Source organism: Hoplias malabaricus, chromosome 3 (genome assembly GCF_029633855.1).
Source record: "Hoplias malabaricus isolate fHopMal1 chromosome 3, fHopMal1.hap1, whole genome shotgun sequence".
Classification (NCBI taxonomy): Eukaryota; Metazoa; Chordata; class Actinopteri; order Characiformes; family Erythrinidae; genus Hoplias; species Hoplias malabaricus.
The window spans coordinates 59,193,856-59,214,000 of record NC_089802.1 but is presented as its reverse complement, the minus strand read 5'-3'; the positions used below and the strand labels follow the sequence as shown (position 1 = coordinate 59,214,000).

Below are 20,145 nucleotides of genomic sequence, written 5' to 3'. Positions count from 1 at the left end.
TTAAGTATTTACTTAAATACATGAACCTAAGAAAATAGAGTATCAGAATGGCCTTTCCGATGATGTGTCTATTGCCTGTACACAAAGAGTGGAACTATAAAAGCATATGGAATAATTAAAAATGAACAAAAACCCAAAATACATTGCAATTTTTTATTTTATTTTAAAAGATCATATTCTTATATATTTGCTGGATTTTTCATATGTTCTGCTATGTTTAAATATATTGCACCGGAGTTATTGAAGCCTGAGGTGCTGAATAAGTTTCAGTATCATGGTAGTTTTAAGACAGGTCTGAGTTGGCTAGAGTTAAGGGAGCTTTTTTTGTGCGCTAAAGGCTTCAGTAATTCTGGTTGTTTTTGAGAATAGTATGAATAGTATACAACAAAGTATATATTTTTTTCCTACTCAGTGCATTGCAAAACTGATTACTATTATATAGTTTGTGTTTAGGATAAATGCCATATGCAAAGATCAGTATGTTTTGAAATGCAAAACTGGTATGATTTATATATGTATATAGAGATATGTCATAGAAATGCAGGGTAGAGTAGAGTAAAAGAGGCATGACAATTTCATGCATATAAATAAAGCTACTGCATTCAAAAATAAGTGCATTCAGCATGCGGTCCTCTTAAATCAGGAGTTATTCTAGAATAGTATAAGTCATCTAAGATCATCTCACCTGAGATTGTACAAAGTTCTAAAAAAAAAAAAAAAAAATGGGCGGAAGATTTTCCTCAGGCTCTACGTATGCAGCCAGACTAGAATTTACAGTAGCAAGCAATCAGAGCTAGAACAGGCAGGTTCTGTTTGGACCCCAGAGCAGTTTACAGTGCTCTTATTCCAGGAAACCAAGACAGAAAGAGCTGAATGTAAAAATAATACAAAATCAGTCTAAAACTGAATTGGCCATTCATGATGAACCTGTCAGAGTTGGCTCACATGTTGCTACTACATTAAATATGTCCTGAAGCAGAAGGTACTTGTAGAAAATGAATCAAACCTTTTTCTTGTCACTGTCAGAAAAAACACTGTCTGTCATTGTCGTTTTTTAAAACATAATTTGAAACTGTCCTTTACTCTTTTTCAAAACTTTATGAACAATAGAGAAGATAAAAATGATACCTGGAATTAGATATTTTTTACATCAACTTCCATTCATTTTTTCCCTTCTTCCTTCTTCCAAGTTGCCACTTTCCAATTACAAAGTTTTGTTCTGACAGTGACATTGTGTTTAATATCTTGTTTTGTGTTTTCAGGCATGAATTATGGATTCTTTGGAAAACAGTTGCAGCCAATTGGACTGAGACGATACACAGGACTTTTGTCATGACTTGCTTTTCTATTTTCTCTCCATCTGTGAAACCTATCACAAAATAATGGTGAGATTAAAGGGGTGAGATGTAATTACATGAGCCAAAACAATATTTCTCATCCATGGCCTCCACCGTTCCAACCAGTTAATTCATGGTATTAAGTTAAGTGTGATTCATTTTGCATAGCATTTTCCCTCGGGCCACATTTGCCTGAGGCAGGCAACACACAGCTTTCCTTATTTTTTTTTTTTTTGGGAGGGCCATATTAAGTCAAACTAACACAGTCTGCAAACATTAATATTTGTGTCTGGAACAATCATATTAGCATTAAGACACATGAATGCAATAATGCCTCAGGCCTTTGTGGAAAAAAAGCCAACACAGTGAAGTTATGTGATTGAACGTGTGGTTTGAGACTTCATGGTGAGTGGCAATGTGGAGGACCGCCTACATCCCTTCCGCATGGAAAACAATCACTATGGCATTCGGAAACATGGAAAAGGTGAGACAGAAAAGACAGAAATGAAACAGGAAGGATACTGTCTCAGTTTTTGAAGAGGCAAGATAAGATATGGCAGGTAATGGCTTCCATTTGCTAATCCTCTTCATAAAGTCTCTGAATGAACTAACAGATTAGCATGCATGTTGAGTAAGGCTTCACAGTCCACTCTGTTACAGCGAAGAACAGGGGGGAGGCCTTGTTTTTTTATTTTTTCTATCAATGCTATGATGAGGAAAGCTTCTATAGGTTTTTGGATCTAACCATAGTGCAACAAAGGTGCAATGGGTTATCAATAATGAATAACTCTACTGTATACTGAAAGCTGTAGCTTTCTTCATAAAAACCTTATACGAGAGCCAAACTATGAATATTGAGCAATTTCAAACTATTGCTTTGATCTATCTGACAACGCAAAAGTGTATGAACTTCATACGTAAAACTGTAATAAGGGATTTTAATAAGGGATTGTGACCCTTTCCTGGATTTGCGAGAGGTACTGACTGTATTTCAGCGTTCTTACAGCAGGTCCCTCTACTGGATGAGTTGTATTAATTGATATTTTCTCTAAGGCAAACTTCTACAATCTTCGCCAGGCTTTGTGCTCTTCGGGGAAATCTTCCACTGCAGTGCAAATCCGTCAGAAATAGTCACTCGTCCAGCACTAAGCAGTCCTCCGGAATGTAAAGGTGCTCTGCGAAAAGGAATAAAAGACTCTGTAAGGTCTGTAACGCGGGTTTACGGGTTACGTCCTCTGAAGGGCTTTGGGTTCTTGGCTTGTACGCAGTCTAAAGGGCTCCTGGTTCACATGTCCAGATTGAAGGCTCTCATTAGTAAATCCAGGTCCCCGATGTTGGCCGCCTGGTAGAGCTCCGGCTGGTCCAGCATGGACAGAGCTATCCTCAGGGCTGCCCAAATGTTTCCGGACATCACCTGATGCGAGAGCTGCCGACTCCTGCTCTTCCTCTGGAGGCCCAGAGCCGTCAGGAAATTGCTGGCAGCTTCCCTGCAACAACAGCAGAAACGACACATCAGTTTGATTACCATTGAATGGAAATGAAGGTAATCTAAATTCAATCAGCCAGAGAAGTGGGTGAGCGAGATGAAGTTTTGCCCCATGAAGCACTGGTCAAGCTGAATTTCTTTTACCAGGAGAGGGAATGTAACTTAATTATCAATGAGACCTGCAATTTTAATCTAATACGAATCTGCAGTGTCTCAAGTCAACTCTGACAATAATGACAGCTGAGTGAATTACCTTCTTTAATGCCCAGAGCCCCCCCTTAGTTTTAGGAATCCTGTGTCATTCCGGCTAATGCTAATGGAATGATGAAATCTCCTACAAGACGTGTTGCTTTTGTTATTGAATGTGGCACCTGTTGCTTAATACAGAAGTGAATATCCAGACTGTCACCTTTTAATCCAAGCTACCTGTGGTAATCTGGGGAAATTACATGCAGTCCATACTGTATGAACACTCAAATCCTTTCCACATTACACTTCTGAAGCCTCTCTGGCAGGGGCACTTCTGGACTACTTCTTCACTGACCTGTAACAGGGAGAATAGAGCATCTGTCTTTGCTACTCTGGGCTCAGTACTGGAGAAACTGCTCTATGTAACTTTTGGAGGATAGGAAACTCCCTCCACATTAGTTTTAATACAGTGCTGTAAAAAAGAATTAATCTAGGGGGAGCCACAGGAGCAAAACTACCAAATTTTACCTAGTGTCCCTTTAACACTAACAATTAAAGTATTTTAACAGTAAAGTCATGATTGAGAAAAGAGTATCCCATTAACACTAAAGACATTTTTATTAATTGAATTGCTTTTGTTTATGCGCATTTTCAAATAAACAAATAAACAAATAAAAGCAGAAATGATTTAATTCAGTTTTGCATTTTCCAAAACGGCATATTCCTCTGACATTTAAAATTAAAACTATAAAACACTCTCATGAGAAGTTTATGTTGGGTGTTGCTACATGCTCTTTACTATTTTCAGTGGGCAGGGAATGTCAGACTGTTTGGTGTAGTTTTTTATTTTTTTAATAATTATTATTTAGTTTAGGGCCCTGTGAAGGACTGGCGCCCCCTCCAGGGTGTATTCCCGCCTTGCGCCCAATGATTCCAGGTAGGCTCTGGACCCACCGCGACCCTGAACTGGATAAGCGGTTACAGATAATGAATGAATAAATTAATTAATTTTGTTTAGGTTTTACTGTTATAAATGGCTATAACCAAAACATATTGCTATGACCTATCAATACCAATAAAAAATATGTAATTCCAGTATTGAATTTGTGCAATGTGTCCTGTAGTTTGGCTCATCAGTCCAGGATAAAATTAACATTTTAACACTGTGATTATAATGAGGCACACCAACATTTTACTAGGAACATGTGACCCAACAAACTGTGCCTAATGACAGCCCTGCTCTCTGGCAAAACTAATCCAACTTGTGTTGTGCTGAACACTCAAAAGAGGAAATGGGCAGCAGAGCTCTCACACACCTGTGCGCTCCCATGTTGATGCAGCTGATGCCGAGGTTGTAGCGAGAGCGTATGAAGCCAGGCTGAAGCTCCAGAGCTCGAGTGTAAGCCTCCACCGCCTCCTCACTGCGGTCTCCATTAGCCAGAGTCGCACCCAGACGATTCCACAACAAGTAATCCTAGCAGTGGAAATAAGGGGCAGTAAATTCCCAGTCTGCCTCTGAACGCCTCATCCATGCATTTATCTCCAGCCGTCTTGACTATTGTAACTCTCTTCTTTCTGGCATTAGCTCCTCACTACTACATAAACTCCAAATGGTCCAGAACTCTGCTGCCCGTCTCCTCACCCACACCCGGTCCCACCACCACATCACCCCAGTTCTCCACAACCTCCACTGGCTTCCTGTTAAATATCGTATTCAGTTCAAAATCCTCCTTCTCACCTACAAAGCTCTCAATAACCAAGCTCCCTCTTACTTATCGGACCTTCTTCAACCATACACACCTAATCGCATTCTCAGATCTTCCTCAACCGGTTTACTCACCATTCCCCCTTCTAAGCTGCGTAGTCTTGGAGATCGAGCCTTCTCCAGACATGCCCCCCGCCTCTGGAACTCCCTTCCTCCAGAAATTCAACAGTCAACATCTCTATCACTATTTAAATCCAAACTTAAAACACACCTGTTTGCGGCTGCATTTAATCCCTCTGTTTCTGATTAGCCCTTTTTTTTTTTTTTTTTTTTTTTTTTTTTTTTTTTTCATCTGATTGTAACAGCGTCTTTGGGTTACTGAAAAGCGCTTTAAAAATTCCATTTATTATTATTATTATTATTATATTAAATCACATCTTACACCTGTAGAGATCTTTAATATTTTAACGAGAGCGGAAGATTTGAAGTGTGACTTTTATAATATTTGTACAAATAAGGCCATATACAAGGCCAAACTGCTTTGTGTTTTGTGGTTATTCCTCTAAGATGTCACTCTGGGTGTTATTTAGTAGGGATTTATGTTATCCTACTGTGATAGTGCAGATACACACAGAAACACATTCAACACTGATTCCAACGCTGAGGTTTAATCTTCTGCTGCATCTGTTGTATTGCCACATCAGACGCTGGAGAAAAGGAAAATCTCATAGCTACGAAAAATTTTAAACTTCATTTAATATTTAAACCAGTACTATTATCTGTCTGTTCTCAGGGTCTTGCCTGTTATTTTTTTCTTTTGAGCAGCTGTGTGTGTGTGTAGGAGAGAGAGAAAGAGTGCCGCCCGTTCCTCAGGGACATCCGGCTCTCAGTTTTTTGGAAATGTGTTGTCGACATTGTCTTTCATTGTATTCAGGATCTGAGGCCCACAGCAGGCCAGCACATATTTCCAAGTCAAATAGGTGGGGAGGATTTTCGATTGTGTGTAAATGTGCTCTACGCAGGGGACTGAATAGAGCTTAGCAAGCATCACTCACAGACAAGGTGACCCACGGGCTTTTGGAACAGAGCAGGCTTCGTATTAATGCCATAGAATAAAACCTCCACACAAGTTCAAGTTCAAAATGAATTACATCAGTTGCTTGGTGACATTCCTTATTGCTTCCATCAGAGGAAAACTTTGTAATTCCCTTTTACTTCCAGTTTAATGCCCCAAGGAAGACATTTGTTGTGGGCTGAGGGTCAAATGAGACAAACAAGGCAATAAACAAAGACGATAAACACAAAGTTAAGTCAGTGTTGAGTTCAGAAAAATGTATTTTAAAAACATAGGTTATACCCTATGTTTGTTCTGTCATTGTGTACAGTGGTGTACATTTTATTTCAGTGTTGAGGAGTGGGGGGACAATAAACAGTAACATTTCCTTAGAGCAGTTCTTAAGGGGGACACCAAATTACTGTTGTTTTAAGGCTACAGGTAGTATGTTCAACCAGAAATATCAAAAATTCTCTGTAGACAGCACACTGTACATGGGCATAGTGATGTGATCTCATCTAAAAGATTCTTATTGGAACACCATCATGGCTGTCTGATAAACCATATTCAGCAGGACAAACTGGCAGTTTATCTTTATTAAACAGGTATATTAGAGACAGGATCAGTGAGCAAGTCCACATAACTTTACAAGCCACCCCTCAAAAAAAAAAAATTAATAAAAAAATAAAACCCAATATTGCTTAAAACATGTGGACCTGGCAACTCTTGTGGTGGTACTCAGTGGAGTGAAACACTGAGGCCTATGAAGAACTTCAATACTTTGCCTCTATAATTAGCACACATTTTTCAATGCATCTTACTAGTTTTTGTTTTTAATTTAATATTATATTTTTATTGTTTTACAATTATTAGTGGTGGAGGTTGTGTTTCCCAGGAAATAGGGGCGTGTTTGTCCTCCTTCCCTCCCAGGACTTCTGCCCTCTGACAGTGTGAGGGGTGAGGTTATGGTAAAAAGTCTAAGGGGCTATATTTTGGCATCTCAAGCACCGTGTCCACAACCCTATTCTCTTCCTCCAGACAGTACCAACTGCTTTTTACATAGTGTGAACATTTAATGGTGAATGGACAAATGAAAATGGCTTAAATATTTCTGAAGATCTTTTTAAGTGTGTGTGCTGCAAGACTTACCTCTGGCCGGACGGATAGAGCAGCATTGAAGGCTTCCACAGCTTTGTTGAACTCTGCACTGAGGTTATAGAGCACTCCCAATCCTGTCTGCAGGTCTGGGTCAATAATGTCCAGGTTCTGTGCAACAGCTTCCAGAAACAAATCCTTAACCTCTGGCAGGAGAGAGCTGAGAGAGAGAGAGATTAGAGTCCAGTGGAGCTGTTCCTTCATGCAGAACCTGCTCTGCTTTGCCAAACATTGTGTTGTAGGTGTAACAGAAAAGAATGTTTTGTTTTATTCAGAGGAACAGGTCAGAAAATCAGTATTGTTTTCCTATTATGCCTAATTTCCTATCAGTGCCACCGAGTTGGATGTCACACAAGGGGCCCAGTTGTTAAGGAATGACCCTGCTAAGTACCTTATATTCCACCAATTTGCATAATACAAATAAATTGCCTAAATCAACACAATCTTGCCTCAAACTGTCAGTTAAATAATGACAAACAGCATTGCTGTGTTTTTGTCATGCTGTGAAATATACTGTCTTTAGTTTAAGGCAAAAAATACATAGGAAATTAACTGTTTGAGCTACTTCTACAGTAGGTCCTTGTTACACATTAGATAGCTGCGCTTCAATTCCCATTTTCACTTGCCCTCACACACTTCCACTAACCTCTCGAAAGTGCATGCCACTTGTGTTACACAAGTAGCCACTCACAGGTCAAGGAGAGGAAGGGGCAAGGAGAAGCGGGTTTATCAATCAGAACACACTCGCCCTAGGCAACAAATACAGACATGCATCCTGCCGAACAGATTTCTTTGTTGATTTCATATTACGTTTGTTATGGACTGTTTACACTGTCATATCAATGACAAGGTAAAGATTTCATATAGTGATCACAAGAGCTGAATATTGAAAGAGTATTTATTTCAACATTTATAAACTTACCATATTTTACAATATATTTTATAATAATGTATTAAAGGTTTTTTGACATATTAATTGTGAAGATTTCTTTGGTTTCAGCTAACGTTTATAAACTGCTTTGTCCGATGTTTATTTTCTCCGTTGATATGGAAGCGTCACAATGCATCATGGGTAAGTTCTGCTTCCGAAGTGAAAATCAGTGTTGACTTATTGAGCCACCGAGGCCTCATTTAACACACTTCAGTTCATGGAGAAATACAACAGTCCTTAAGAAGGAATCTCCTGAGCGAAAGTGAGTCTTTTCTGTGTTACAAAGCCTGATCCTTAAATTTATCTCTTTAAATCTGACCACATTTATGATTGTTATTTTTTAGAGTCTCACCATGGCATGGGCGAAGTGCAGGAGAGTCTGCGGGAACCTGGAGACCCCTGTAGATGGTTGCGTGTCTTCAGGAGGTGTTTGTACTTAGGGTTGTGCCTCAGCCAGCTCAGCAGTGCCTCGCAGGCCTCCTGCTTCATGCCTGTGTTGGTAAGGCTCACTGCCAAGGCCATCAGAGCCTGGAGGTTGTTGGGGTGGAGCTCAAGACACCTGTACATGTGCGCGCGCACACACACACACACACACCAAACACACAGACAGAATGCAGGGCAGCATCAAACGGACGGCAGCTTTGATGGACACTAATGAGCTCACAACCAATGTAATGAGAGGCAGCAGCTTCCTGATGAGCTCTGTTTTTAATTTATGGGTGACTACCTGTGTCATCTGATATGTGTCTGTACCAGGAGAGTTTCATAAACCAAACACACATATAATAACACAACAAAGGCTTTCAATAGTGGTCTATGTCTTGGTCTGGTTAAGGGCAGAACACAATGTGAACAGCAAAAAAACAAAAAAAAAAAACAACCCCATTGCTGTAACACTAATACACTCTCTTAGCACATTCAGCATCGTTTGTAACTTGATTCAATAAAATGGTTAATCACTGTAGTACCTATCCACAGTGGTAATACAAACCCCAGTTCCAGAAAACTTGGGACACTGAGAAAAATTTAAATAAAGCAAAATGAAATGATGTGTAAATAATTGGAACCCTATAAGTAACTGAAAATAGTACTCCAACATTTAAAATGTTGAAACTGAATCTTGTTATTGTTTTTTGAATATATATAAGCCCATTTTTTTATTTCATGACAGAAACAAAAAGTGGACATGGGGGACTAAAAAAAGAAAGAAAAAAAAAAAGATAATTGAAAACAGGTCAGTGACACGATTGCATGTAAAAATAGCATCGGAAAGAGGCTGAGTCTGCCAGAAGTAAAGACAGGGAGCAGTTCACCTCTCTGTGTAAGACTGCTCATGCAAAATTTAAAAAATAAGGTTTCTCAATTAAAATAGTAAAGAACTAAAGGATGTTATCATGGATGGCAAAATAGTAGATTTTGGAGCAACATGCTGCCATATACACAACTTTTTCAGGGAAGACCTTGCTTAATCAGTAAGACAAGGCCAATTCACATTCTGCATGTATCACAAAAGCATGACTCCTCACTAAAAGTAAACAGAAATGGGGTTTGTACATATTCAGCATGTGGAAGACAACATTGTGTCACTCTTCTTTTTAAAACCCCATATAAATAAGCATATTGCTGTCTGTATTATTGGATGCACCATGATTTTGAAATGAGTGAACCATTCAGAACAAACTCACATCATTAAGGGCTTATTAATGCCTTGTGTTATAGGAGTAGTGACAAAAGGCCACAGAAAATCTACAAATGCTTAGCTTTGTTAGATCATGTTTTTTACTTATTTAAGTAAATACAACAATGGAACTGAACTCACACTATTAACATCCATTAGAAAATAATATCAGAAACATTACATCTACAACATACCAAATACAAGACTGCTTTTAATGTCTATAGTGGTGAGGGAGCAGCGTGAATGTTGGGCTTGGAGAGTGTCATTGGTGATTAACACACACAGATTGGAGTTTTCACCCTTGGTCGCTCAGAGGAAGCTTGGGTAAGATTATGGCCTCTCTATCTGCAATGAATGTAATCTCCCAAAGGCTCAGCTGCTTATGAAATGCAATTTTAATTGGATCACCCCTTTATTATGGGGCTCCTGTACCGGATGCAGGAGAGGACACAGTGGAGAGCGCCATCCTGTTCCACCACTGCTGGAAATGTATTATTGTTTTAACGTGACATTGTCTGTTTAAATGTGATTTTGTGTGAGTGGGTGCAGCAGAAAACAGCACAAACAGTGCCCAGTAACAGAACCACTTCATTAGTTTTTACCACTGAGCACTGCCTTGGAGTATAAGAGGGGGAAGGGAGAATTTAGTAAATGTACTTAAACAACTAAGCCGCTTGAAAGTGGGTGAAAGTAGCTAAATGTCAATTAAAGACTACAGAGAAAAAGAACCATCTTTTGAATGATACGATACTATGGTTTCTGGGTAACATGATCAAGGACATGACCCGTTCATTCATTCATTGTCTGAAACTGCTTATCCAGTTCAGGTTTGCGTGGGTCCAGAGCCCACCTGAAGCCACTGGGCGCATGGAGGGAACACAGCCCGGAGGGGGAGCCAGCCCCTCGCAGAGTGACACACACCCACACATTCATTCACACACCTATGGACATTTTTGAGTCACCAATCCACCTACCAACGTGTGTTTTTGGACTGTGGGAGGAAACCGGAGCACCCGGAGGAAACCCACGCGGACACAAGGAGAACACACCAACTCCTCACCCGGAGCAGGACTTGAACCAACCAAAGGTAAAAAATGTTTCATTTTGATTTCAAGTTCACTTTAAGTTATGTTATGAAATATTCATTCATTCATTTTCTGTTTCAATTTAATAAAATGTAATAATTTCACTTCTATAAGGGTGAACTTTTTCTGTTCTGCAGTTTTTTATGGACGTTATGTGCCCCTCGTATTACGAATAAAACTTTCCTAAATGTAGGTGCCTCTCATCACCTTCATTCATTCAATATCTGTAACCGCTTATCCAGTTCAGGGTCACGGTGGGTCCAGAGCCTACCTGGAATCATTGGACACAAGGCAGGAATACACCCTGGAGGGGGCGCCAGTCCTTCACAGGGCAACACACACACTCACACATTCAGTCACGCCTATGAACACTTTTGAGTCACCAATCCATCTACCAAAGTGTGTTTTTGGACTGTGGGAGGAAACCGGAGCACCCGGAGGAAACCCATGCGGACACGGGGAGAACACACCAACTCCTCACAGGCAGTCACCTGGAGCGGGGGCTCAAACCCACAACTGTGACACTACCTGCTGCACCACCGTGCCACCCTCATCACCTTCAGGTCTTCTGATATCAGAAGTGAGACAGACCCAAATAAGAACACTGTTTTACCTGCATTTTTCCCCACCAAACCCTGGTTACTAAAAACTGTAGCATACTTCAGTAGCTGGTATTTAAAGAATATCAATCCTAATTTAAGTCTCTACAGTAGTGGTAATAATGTCAAAACATTATAAAAATTGAGTTTTAACATGTAATATTGATCATGACAAAATAGTCGTGAGTGTTCCAGCTGTATAAAGTCACTTTAAGAGGAATAACATCTAATAAAATCACTTTGAGATGAATCAAAGGCTACAGATGTCTGGTTCCTCTCACTACCACTGTGAACAACCATGGGCTTCTCTAGAGTGCACATTAAACTGCCCTTAGTAAAGTTGCACAGGATTAAATTATACAGAGATTTTGAGAAATTTGTGGTATTTGCCTTTAGTGGTTAACCCAGGTATTGTTATGATGTCATATAATTATTTATATTCCCTAGTATTAGCCTGTATAAGTGCTTTAAGCATGTATAATTTGAGCTGAGTATCCATTTTTGAAAGAGACACTGTAAACACTAATGTATTACAATACATTTCTGGTCTACAATATTCTTTTAAACACGTTATAATTCGATTATTATGTTATAAACACGTGCTATATAAGATGCTGTTATGAAGCTTTATACACTTTTGTTTTAAATAAGTGTTTTTGAAAGAAATTAGAACTGTTTACACAGGCTTATGCCATGCATTATAAGGTATGTATATCAGGTAATGCACTATAAAGAAATTTGGAAGAACACAGGCATTTACCATTTGATAATATGAATGATTAGCATTTAAATGGGAAAGCAGCATCCTCTAGGGCTTTATGTAGTCGCACCTCCTTACCTCTGGAGGGAGACAATCGCTGCTTGCTCGTTCTCGTTTTCTGCTTGTGTTGTCCCCAGCACTTGCCAAGCCTGAAAAGACAATGATTATTGAAGTCTGAACAGCAGGGTTATCACCTTGACCCCAGTGAGGAGATTGCATTGTTCAGGGCCCATAGCGCTGTTCAGTGAAAAATGACTCATTCTAACAGAGCCCACAGTGCTGGAGGCAGCTAAGTGCTCCATAGAATCAACTCCTGTCCTTAGCTGACATTTACTGTTGTCACTCAGTGAATGCTGTGGTAGTTGTTATAGGAAGCTGAGGTGTATACAGAAAACTTAATAATAACATGTAGTTTCTAAACCTTTTTGAAATGCCTGTAGATTAGGTGAACTGTTCAGTACCCCCCCCCCCTTTCCTTTTTTTCCCTCTCTTCCAAGAAAGTCATTAGAAAGTCTTAGAAAGTTATGATGTCATTATTTTAAAAATATTCAAATAGTATGTTCTGGGAATGTTCTCCTAATTTAAGAAAAACATGGGAACTTTGAGAAAGCTTGACTTTGACTGATACTATATTATCAGCTTGAAGAAATCTGACCTTATATTCTGTATCCAAAAGCAGTGAAACTTATTCTTAAGTTAGTAAGCAGAGGTTAATTTAACATAAATTAAGACAAACACAATTAAGAGTAAAAGTATATTAGGAGCAAATAATGAAAGAATATAAAAAAAGAAACAAAATAAAAGTCATATAAAAATGTATTAATTAATTAAATCAAATATGATACTTTGTAATCTTTGGAATAACTATGTTAGCATCCATCTTCATTTCTTCCAAAAACAACCAATGCATAATTATATCTGTGCCTCATCCAGGTCTCTAGGCTTGAGTGTATGGTTCTAGAATGAAAAATGTGGACAATGAAACCTTAATATTATGTGTAGGTTCTTTACATTTTAAGAAAGCACTTCACAAACGTCATGTTAAAGAACCAACCTTTGAAGAATTTGTTAGGATTCCCAAATTGGCCACAAGATGATCTTTTCATTTGTTATATGTGTTTGAGGGTAGGGATTTTATAAACTGTGGACTGTATGGGGTTCCTGAAGACTGGGTTCTTCTTTAAATAATGAATTTTAAGATCTTTGTATTTAACAGTACTTTCCCTAGTTTGCGTGGAAGGAAATGGGGGTCATAAGGCTGTCAGTATTCATACTGGCAACACAAGTGTACGTTTACCTCAGAATCCTGAGGATCTTGTAAGATAGCTGCCTCCAACAGTAGAACAGCGTTTGGCAGGTCTCCCTCTCTGGCCTTTCTCAGGCCCTCTTCAAACGCATTAGGCCAGTCTTTATATGGATTGTCTGTGTGGAAGTAATATCCCTGCAATAGAAAGTGCTCCAGGCATTATAATCTGATATGTCAAGATGCATTAAAAAAGCTTTTAAAGAGATAAATGCATGAACCTTAAAGCATCTTAATACATTATCCCAGATGTTCTTTCTTTCTTGCCTAAATGTGTGGTACCTTTTCGTGAGGGGAGACGCTGGTGGGGATTTGAGCCTGTTCATTCTCTGTCAGCCAATTTCTCCGAGCAAGTTCCTCCCATTCTGCCTGCATCTTATCCCAGAACTCTGTATCTGACTGAACAACACACAGACAACAACAGTTAACCAGCTACAAACAAAACACACAGATGCAAAGATCCACAATAAATATTAATGTTCTAATGCAGCCTGCTGTCTTAGAAATCTAGAGAAAGAAGTGATGTATGGTGCTTTTCCACTGTATGGTACCTACTTTACTCAACTCTACACGGATCTACTAGCTTGGTACCTGGTTGGTTTTCCACTATAAACCCCATCCACCCCCTCCCCTGACATGTAGCGTGTGACAATGATCTCTAATGGGAAGCCAAAACCATGTGGTGGTAACCTTAAGAAGAGTTGCATTGTGTATTGTGGATTTTAAGGACTGAACACAGTTCCGTGCTCCATATCAGAATACTTTTATGAACTGCTGTTGTTAGTCAGATAAAAAAATAAAAAAAAATACTACCACTGCTACTGTCGCTTGGAGATTTTGCAAAAGCTTAGTTTGTGCTGGAGGTCTGCTTTTCATCATGTGGCCAAGTCTCTCTGACCAATCAGGGCTCTGATTGTTTTGTCCCTACTCAGCTTGCTTGAAACCACAAGCAAGCAGAAAAAGAAATGTCCCTGGTTCCACGTACCAGGTTCCAGATCTGCCAAATGGAAACACAAAGGAGCAGAGTAGATACCAGACAGTGGAAACGTGCCAATAGCGAACTGGTGTTCATTTGGGGAGAACTTTCTTTAGGGCAAGAACAAGGTGACTAGGGGAGGCTTTGTAGAACAGTGTGAAAAGTAGAAAAAAAATCTAGAACCTTGTAAGCCAGAAGAACACTTGAGAGCATTCTGAATCGGGATAAACATTCTAGAGCAGTGTGAATAAGAGTAAACATTCAACCACTGGATGAGTGAGGGAGGGCTTTCTAGAACATTTTCTGTGAAGCAGGAAGGAAATTCTAAAACAGGGTGAACCGGCAATATCCTCCTGCAACAGTGTCAACAAGGGATTCTAGAACTGCATGAATGGAGAACATCGTAGAATGTGGTGAAAGAGGAAAAACATTCTACATCAGGACACATGGAGAGAGCATTTAAAAAATGTGTGAGAACATCCTAGAACAGTATAAATGCAGAGAACAATGTGAAGAGTGAAGTATCAGTTTAGTGCCTCAACAATCATACACAATAAATTCACCTGTGATCACACTAATCGTGTTGATTTAACACTGGTGAATTTACTGTGTACACAGGGTGACACAACAAGGACACCTTGGATTGGTATTTATTTGGTAACCTTAAAAATGAAGGCTCCTAAATGGTTCTTGATTGGATTTCTGATTCTATGAAGAATGGTTCACTGGTACAGAACTGTTACCTTTTTTACCACCACTGCGGCAAAAATCTGTTAATCAACATACACTTGCACGTAGGGAACAAAGAATGTAGCATCATAGAACACATTCTGGCACCTTTATTTTTCCTAAGCCTATTATTCAGTCAGCTTACTATGCAATTTTTACAATGAGTCACTCACCAACTGCTTTTAACTCGCAAGGAGGGGGCATGGAAAAATCTCTTTTCTCTATCTCTAATTGCGAGTTCAGGGTGACTTCTTCCAGTTCCCTGCAGGTGTGCGCTGTACTCACAAACCTCTCAAATCTGTATCAACATAAGTCTGAACTCCTAGCACTCAGCAATCTGAATAATGAATCTCGCACATGAATATTGATGGAGTGAAGGGACTCTCCTGCAGTCATACAGTCGAGTCACTCCAGTCACAATCATGTGACGACTGAGTTCTGCTGATTTGGACTGAGAGAAAATTTTATGTTGGCAAGACATGAAGAAAGAACAAGGTTGACTTTACTAATTCACGGTTTAAAGTGCAAACTCAACAAAGGCATGTGGCACGGCATGTTTATAAAATGCTTATGGAAACTGAAAGCATTTGTGTTTTTACATATCTTTTCTTTTGACCCAAAGCAGCAAGAAATTAGATTATTTGGACCTATATTTAAAAAAGTTTTTTATCTCTTGTGAAAACATACATTTATTTTTGAGTGACAACTGGTCAGTTTCACACACAATGCAGACAAACATAAAAATACAAAGGTTAAACATGGTAAAAGGTGAGATGATGTATATGTTGTGTATCTCAACCCCTCTACAATTAGTAAATAATTTAATCATATTTCTTTACTATATTTTTGCCAAGAAATTAATTAATGAAAACAATAAGAAAACATTGGGGACTCTTATGATGATGGCTATAGTGATTTGTTCAATTGGTAAATTAAGAGCTGGCCAACTAGAAAACAGGCATCTTACAGTATTATTATTTATTACAATTTAATAAAGAAAACTAACTTGACACTGTCATGTAACGAACAGATATATTTTTAATTTTTTTCTGGTCATCACTAGCTGGTATTCACTACTCTCCTGAATACAGTTCCCTATAGTGCACTATACAATGAGCAATGTAGGGAATATGGAATAGGGGGCCATTTTGAACATGCCTCAGGTTAGAACATGCCTGAGGTTATGTATAATGAAAGTAGGTAAGGTCAAGCTCTCCCAGAACCCACAGAGATTGCACTGCATCCTCTACAGTTGGAAAAATAACAATAAACAACATAAATATGAGACTTGACTGTGAATGGACTATGATTATCAGAGGCTGGACCAACCGTCTAGAACAGGCCAGGTAGTATAGTATAGCTAGTATAACACTGTGCTAGAACGTGAAAGAAAAAACACTCACGGACCCCAGAGACTTGTATTACCTTCATGAAAAACACAATATTTCATATCTAACTTATGGATTTTATTGATTTTTAAAAATAAATATATTCTTAGATTCTGCAACACACTCCAAATAAATATGAGACAGAAGGAGATTTACCAATGTGTTTTTTCACTTTTGCTTTTAGCAACACTACCATTAATTGAGGGACTCCAAACGAATCGGTTTTGAAAGTTTCAGCTGCACAGAAAGTCTCTCTGCTTATGTAGCCATGCTGTTGACTGTTGAATTATTTCCAAATTAGCACATTTGAAATAGATAAGGTGGTGAGGTAAAGCTTTTTGGCCATTTTACTTACAAACCCAAGAGCTGTGAGTGGTAATATCTTTCAGAGACCCATCAGAGAATCCTTTGAGATTTAATAGATTTGATGAGATATGAGTTTGTTCAGTGCCGTCTCAGGTGCTGTGCAGATAATTGTTCTTCTATGATCCGTGATGGGTGCAGCTTTACTAAGTGTCCAATTACTATAATTGGAAGACCCCTGCCAACTCAGCGCACTGGTGTTCCAAATAGTCAAAGGTCAAAGTTGAAATCTCATTATCTCTTCCATCCTGGACATGTTTCTGGGGCTGAATCTTTCAGCAGGCTGTAATGTGAGGTTAAAAACATCTTTAGTACATCTCAGCCAGGGAAAGGAAGCCCAGCTTTCATTTTAGCAACATTTTTACAACTGCCCTTTGTTCAGCACTCATAATAGTGCAGTGAGGGTGTTCTGTTTTTATGAGAAAAAGGTGTGCAGTTCTGCTACATCATAAATGTTGAATCTGTGGGCACAAACAGGGGTCAGTGTAAAGTTTATCCATCCATCCATCCATCATCCACTGCTTATCTGGCTCCAGGTCACAGGGGAAGCAGTCTGAGTAAAGAAACCCAGACCTCCCTCTCCCTAGCCACTGCTTCCAGCTCCTCCAGGGGGACACCGAGGCGTTCCCAGGCCAGTCGAGTCATGTAGTCTCTCCAGCGTGTTCTCCCAGTTGAACACCTCACCAGGAAGGCGTCCGGGAGGCATCTGGACCAGATCCCCTAACCACCTCAACTGGTAACCCTCTCAACGTGGAGGAGCTGCGGCTCCACTCCGAGTCTCTCCCGGATGTCTGAGCTCCTAACCCTGTCTCTAAGGGAGAGTCCAGACACCCTGCAGAGAAAACTCATCTCAGCCGCCTGTACCCACAATCTCATTATTTCGGTCACTACCCAAAGCTCGTGACCATAGGTGTGGATTGGGACGTGGATTGAAAGGTAAATCAAGAGCTTTGTTTTTCTGCTCAGCTCTCTCTTCACCACAACGGACTGGTACAGAGCCTGCATTACTGCTGACGCTGCACCAATCCGCCTCTCAATCTCCCGCTAGTTTATGATTTCAATTTTCTGAAAACAGAAAATAGGGTGCAAATCTTGCTGCACATCTTTATACTCCCTGATTTTCCAGTACAAATAACCTCTTCCTACTTGTCAACATTTGGCACAGACTCAAAGAGGAGTTTTCTAGTGACAGGTTGATTTAAATTTTTTATAACAAGAAAATTATGCATGTTATAGATTATAACATTATGGATTATAACATATATTATATAGGGTTATAACACTTAACACTTTGTTGGTTTTGTGATTAAAACTCAGTGAATAATGTGTTATTATATTTTAGAGTCATTATATTTTGGATATCTTTCACCTGCCCATTTCCACAAGTAGCTGGACTCCCCCCACACACGTTCCACTGTAAACTGCTATACAAACACGCACATGGACAACTTAGTGCACTTGCTCACAGTGCTGCTCTGTGAGTCTGAGCCTAATGTCGGCCCTTGACGAGTAGGAAGACATTATTCCCTGTTCGGTGGAAAGTTGAGGGTTTTATGTGCATGTCGGTTTCCCCCAGTCCTACCACTTTTATTACGAACACAAAAATCAGAAGATCCCGTAAACAGATTTTTTTTTTTTCCTGAAATTTAGATTGTGAGGAGCAGAATTAAAAATCTCAATCTCAATTTTATCACAATTCTTTTTCATGCTGGTTTTTAACCTCTTAACACTCCAGGTATTTTCTCCATTTTCCACCAGAAATTACATACTCAAATCTGGAGGCAGTGAATAAACTAGAGGCAATGTTACTGAAAGACCTTCAGAATTTTTAAAGATACTGAAATGAATCTTTACTGGTCATAATATGATCAAAACAACAAAACATTTTAGGCACGTTTCTAAATTTAATTTGGAATCTTCTTTGAAATCTTTTGGAATCTTCAAAGACCCCAACCTCTCCATAAGGAAGATTATTAATTTTACTGCAGAAAAAAAAAATATATTACCTAAGCTTAATGGCAACATTTTACATTCTTCACAAACAAATCTCCTGCACCTCTCCAAATGGCATTTTACCCTCACCAAACAGGAAAAAAGTTCTGATTCACCTCGATTTACTCCGATATTTAGTCTTGTTTCTAACTCAGTAGTCTTCTCCTTTAAGGCCAGATGCATTGGAAGGAGGGAGCTTTCCCTGATTGGCTGTAAACTGAGGCCTCCTCCCTCACTCCTAAGCTTTGAATCTAAGCTTTGAAAACTTAGTAATTGTTTTGATTGTTGTTTATTTTGATTGCTGTTGCCAAATAAAATTTTTGAGGTGTGCGCTGTAGCTTGGTTGCTTCCCCGTCTCCTCGGTTGAACATCGCCCCTGATTGGTCTACAGACTTGACTGACGTGTCATTAAAGCTGAGAGCCCAAGCTTCACGGCCATAGCAGAGATCCTTGGGGAACATATTTAAACTAATTTTTTTATTTGTTGTACTTTATTTTGAACTGATAATTTTCTTTCTTTTTGCAAGTCATCTTTAAACAAGCATGAGGATTACTAACGAGTGGATTGACTCAAAGTTGGTCTTGTTTTGAAGGGGACAACCTACATAAGCGCTGGCTTTGTGGTGCCAAGAACAGGAGTGGATTGTATGTGCATTAGCACGATCCAACAATCTCCCTGTGATGGTGCATCGTGGACAAATTCTTATTGTTCACGATCTAATATCGTCATATCGCACCCCCCTATACCAAAGGAAGAAAAATGTAATAACGAAGTTTTATACACAATTTTCTGTTTTCAAATTTAGCCTTAAACACTCAAATTGAATTCATAAATATTACATGTACCTTAGTACCAAGTCCTGATATTTCAAATTAAAACCTAGTATAAGCAAAGAATAACAAAATCTATAGCTGATATAAACCTAAACTGGCCATACATGCATTCTTCATGGATATACAGCATCCATACATTCATACTCACAACCTACCCGGTGTGAAATGAAAAAGTGTATTAAACTCTTGCAACAACATATATTTAGACAGGAAATAAATAAATAATAAAAATTCTAATATACATCATTCTAATATAAATATCAATCAATAAATAAATGTAAATTCATATAAAAATAATAATAAAGAAAAAACATCAGTACATTTAGAAATGTAACTGAGTGGTAAAATGTCAATCTTAATCCCAAGTCTGAATAACAGAAAATTCTATCAGACATTTTGCTACAATTTGATTGGTTGAGCTGCATGGAAACCATTGTACCATTGCAACATAAGGAAGAGGAACTCAGATCATTTTTAAAGCAATTTTAAATCTACCATTTGTGAAAAATTCAACTCAAACTTAATGAGTACAGCGTCTTATAATTGGAGTTAACTGAGAGAGACCATGTAATTTATAAAAT

General features: G+C 38.9%; 1 protein-coding gene across 1 annotated transcript in view; it reads right to left on the bottom strand.

Annotated features, from left to right (window-relative positions):
• Positions 1-195: 195 nt before the first annotated feature.
• Positions 196-20,145, bottom strand: part of pex5la (peroxisomal biogenesis factor 5-like a) — a 116,272-nt gene continuing 96,322 nt past the window's right edge. Inside the window, exons 8-14 of the mRNA XM_066663883.1 lie at positions 13,565-13,681; positions 13,277-13,420; positions 12,058-12,128; positions 8,210-8,416; positions 6,921-7,086; positions 4,329-4,486; positions 196-2,824 (exon numbers count right to left, since the gene is read on the bottom strand). Coding sequence (XP_066519980.1) covers positions 2,623-2,824; positions 4,329-4,486; positions 6,921-7,086; positions 8,210-8,416; positions 12,058-12,128; positions 13,277-13,420; positions 13,565-13,681 — 1,065 coding nt within the window. The 3' untranslated portion in view covers positions 196-2,622. The remainder of the gene's footprint in view (positions 2,825-4,328; positions 4,487-6,920; positions 7,087-8,209; positions 8,417-12,057; positions 12,129-13,276; positions 13,421-13,564; positions 13,682-20,145) is intronic.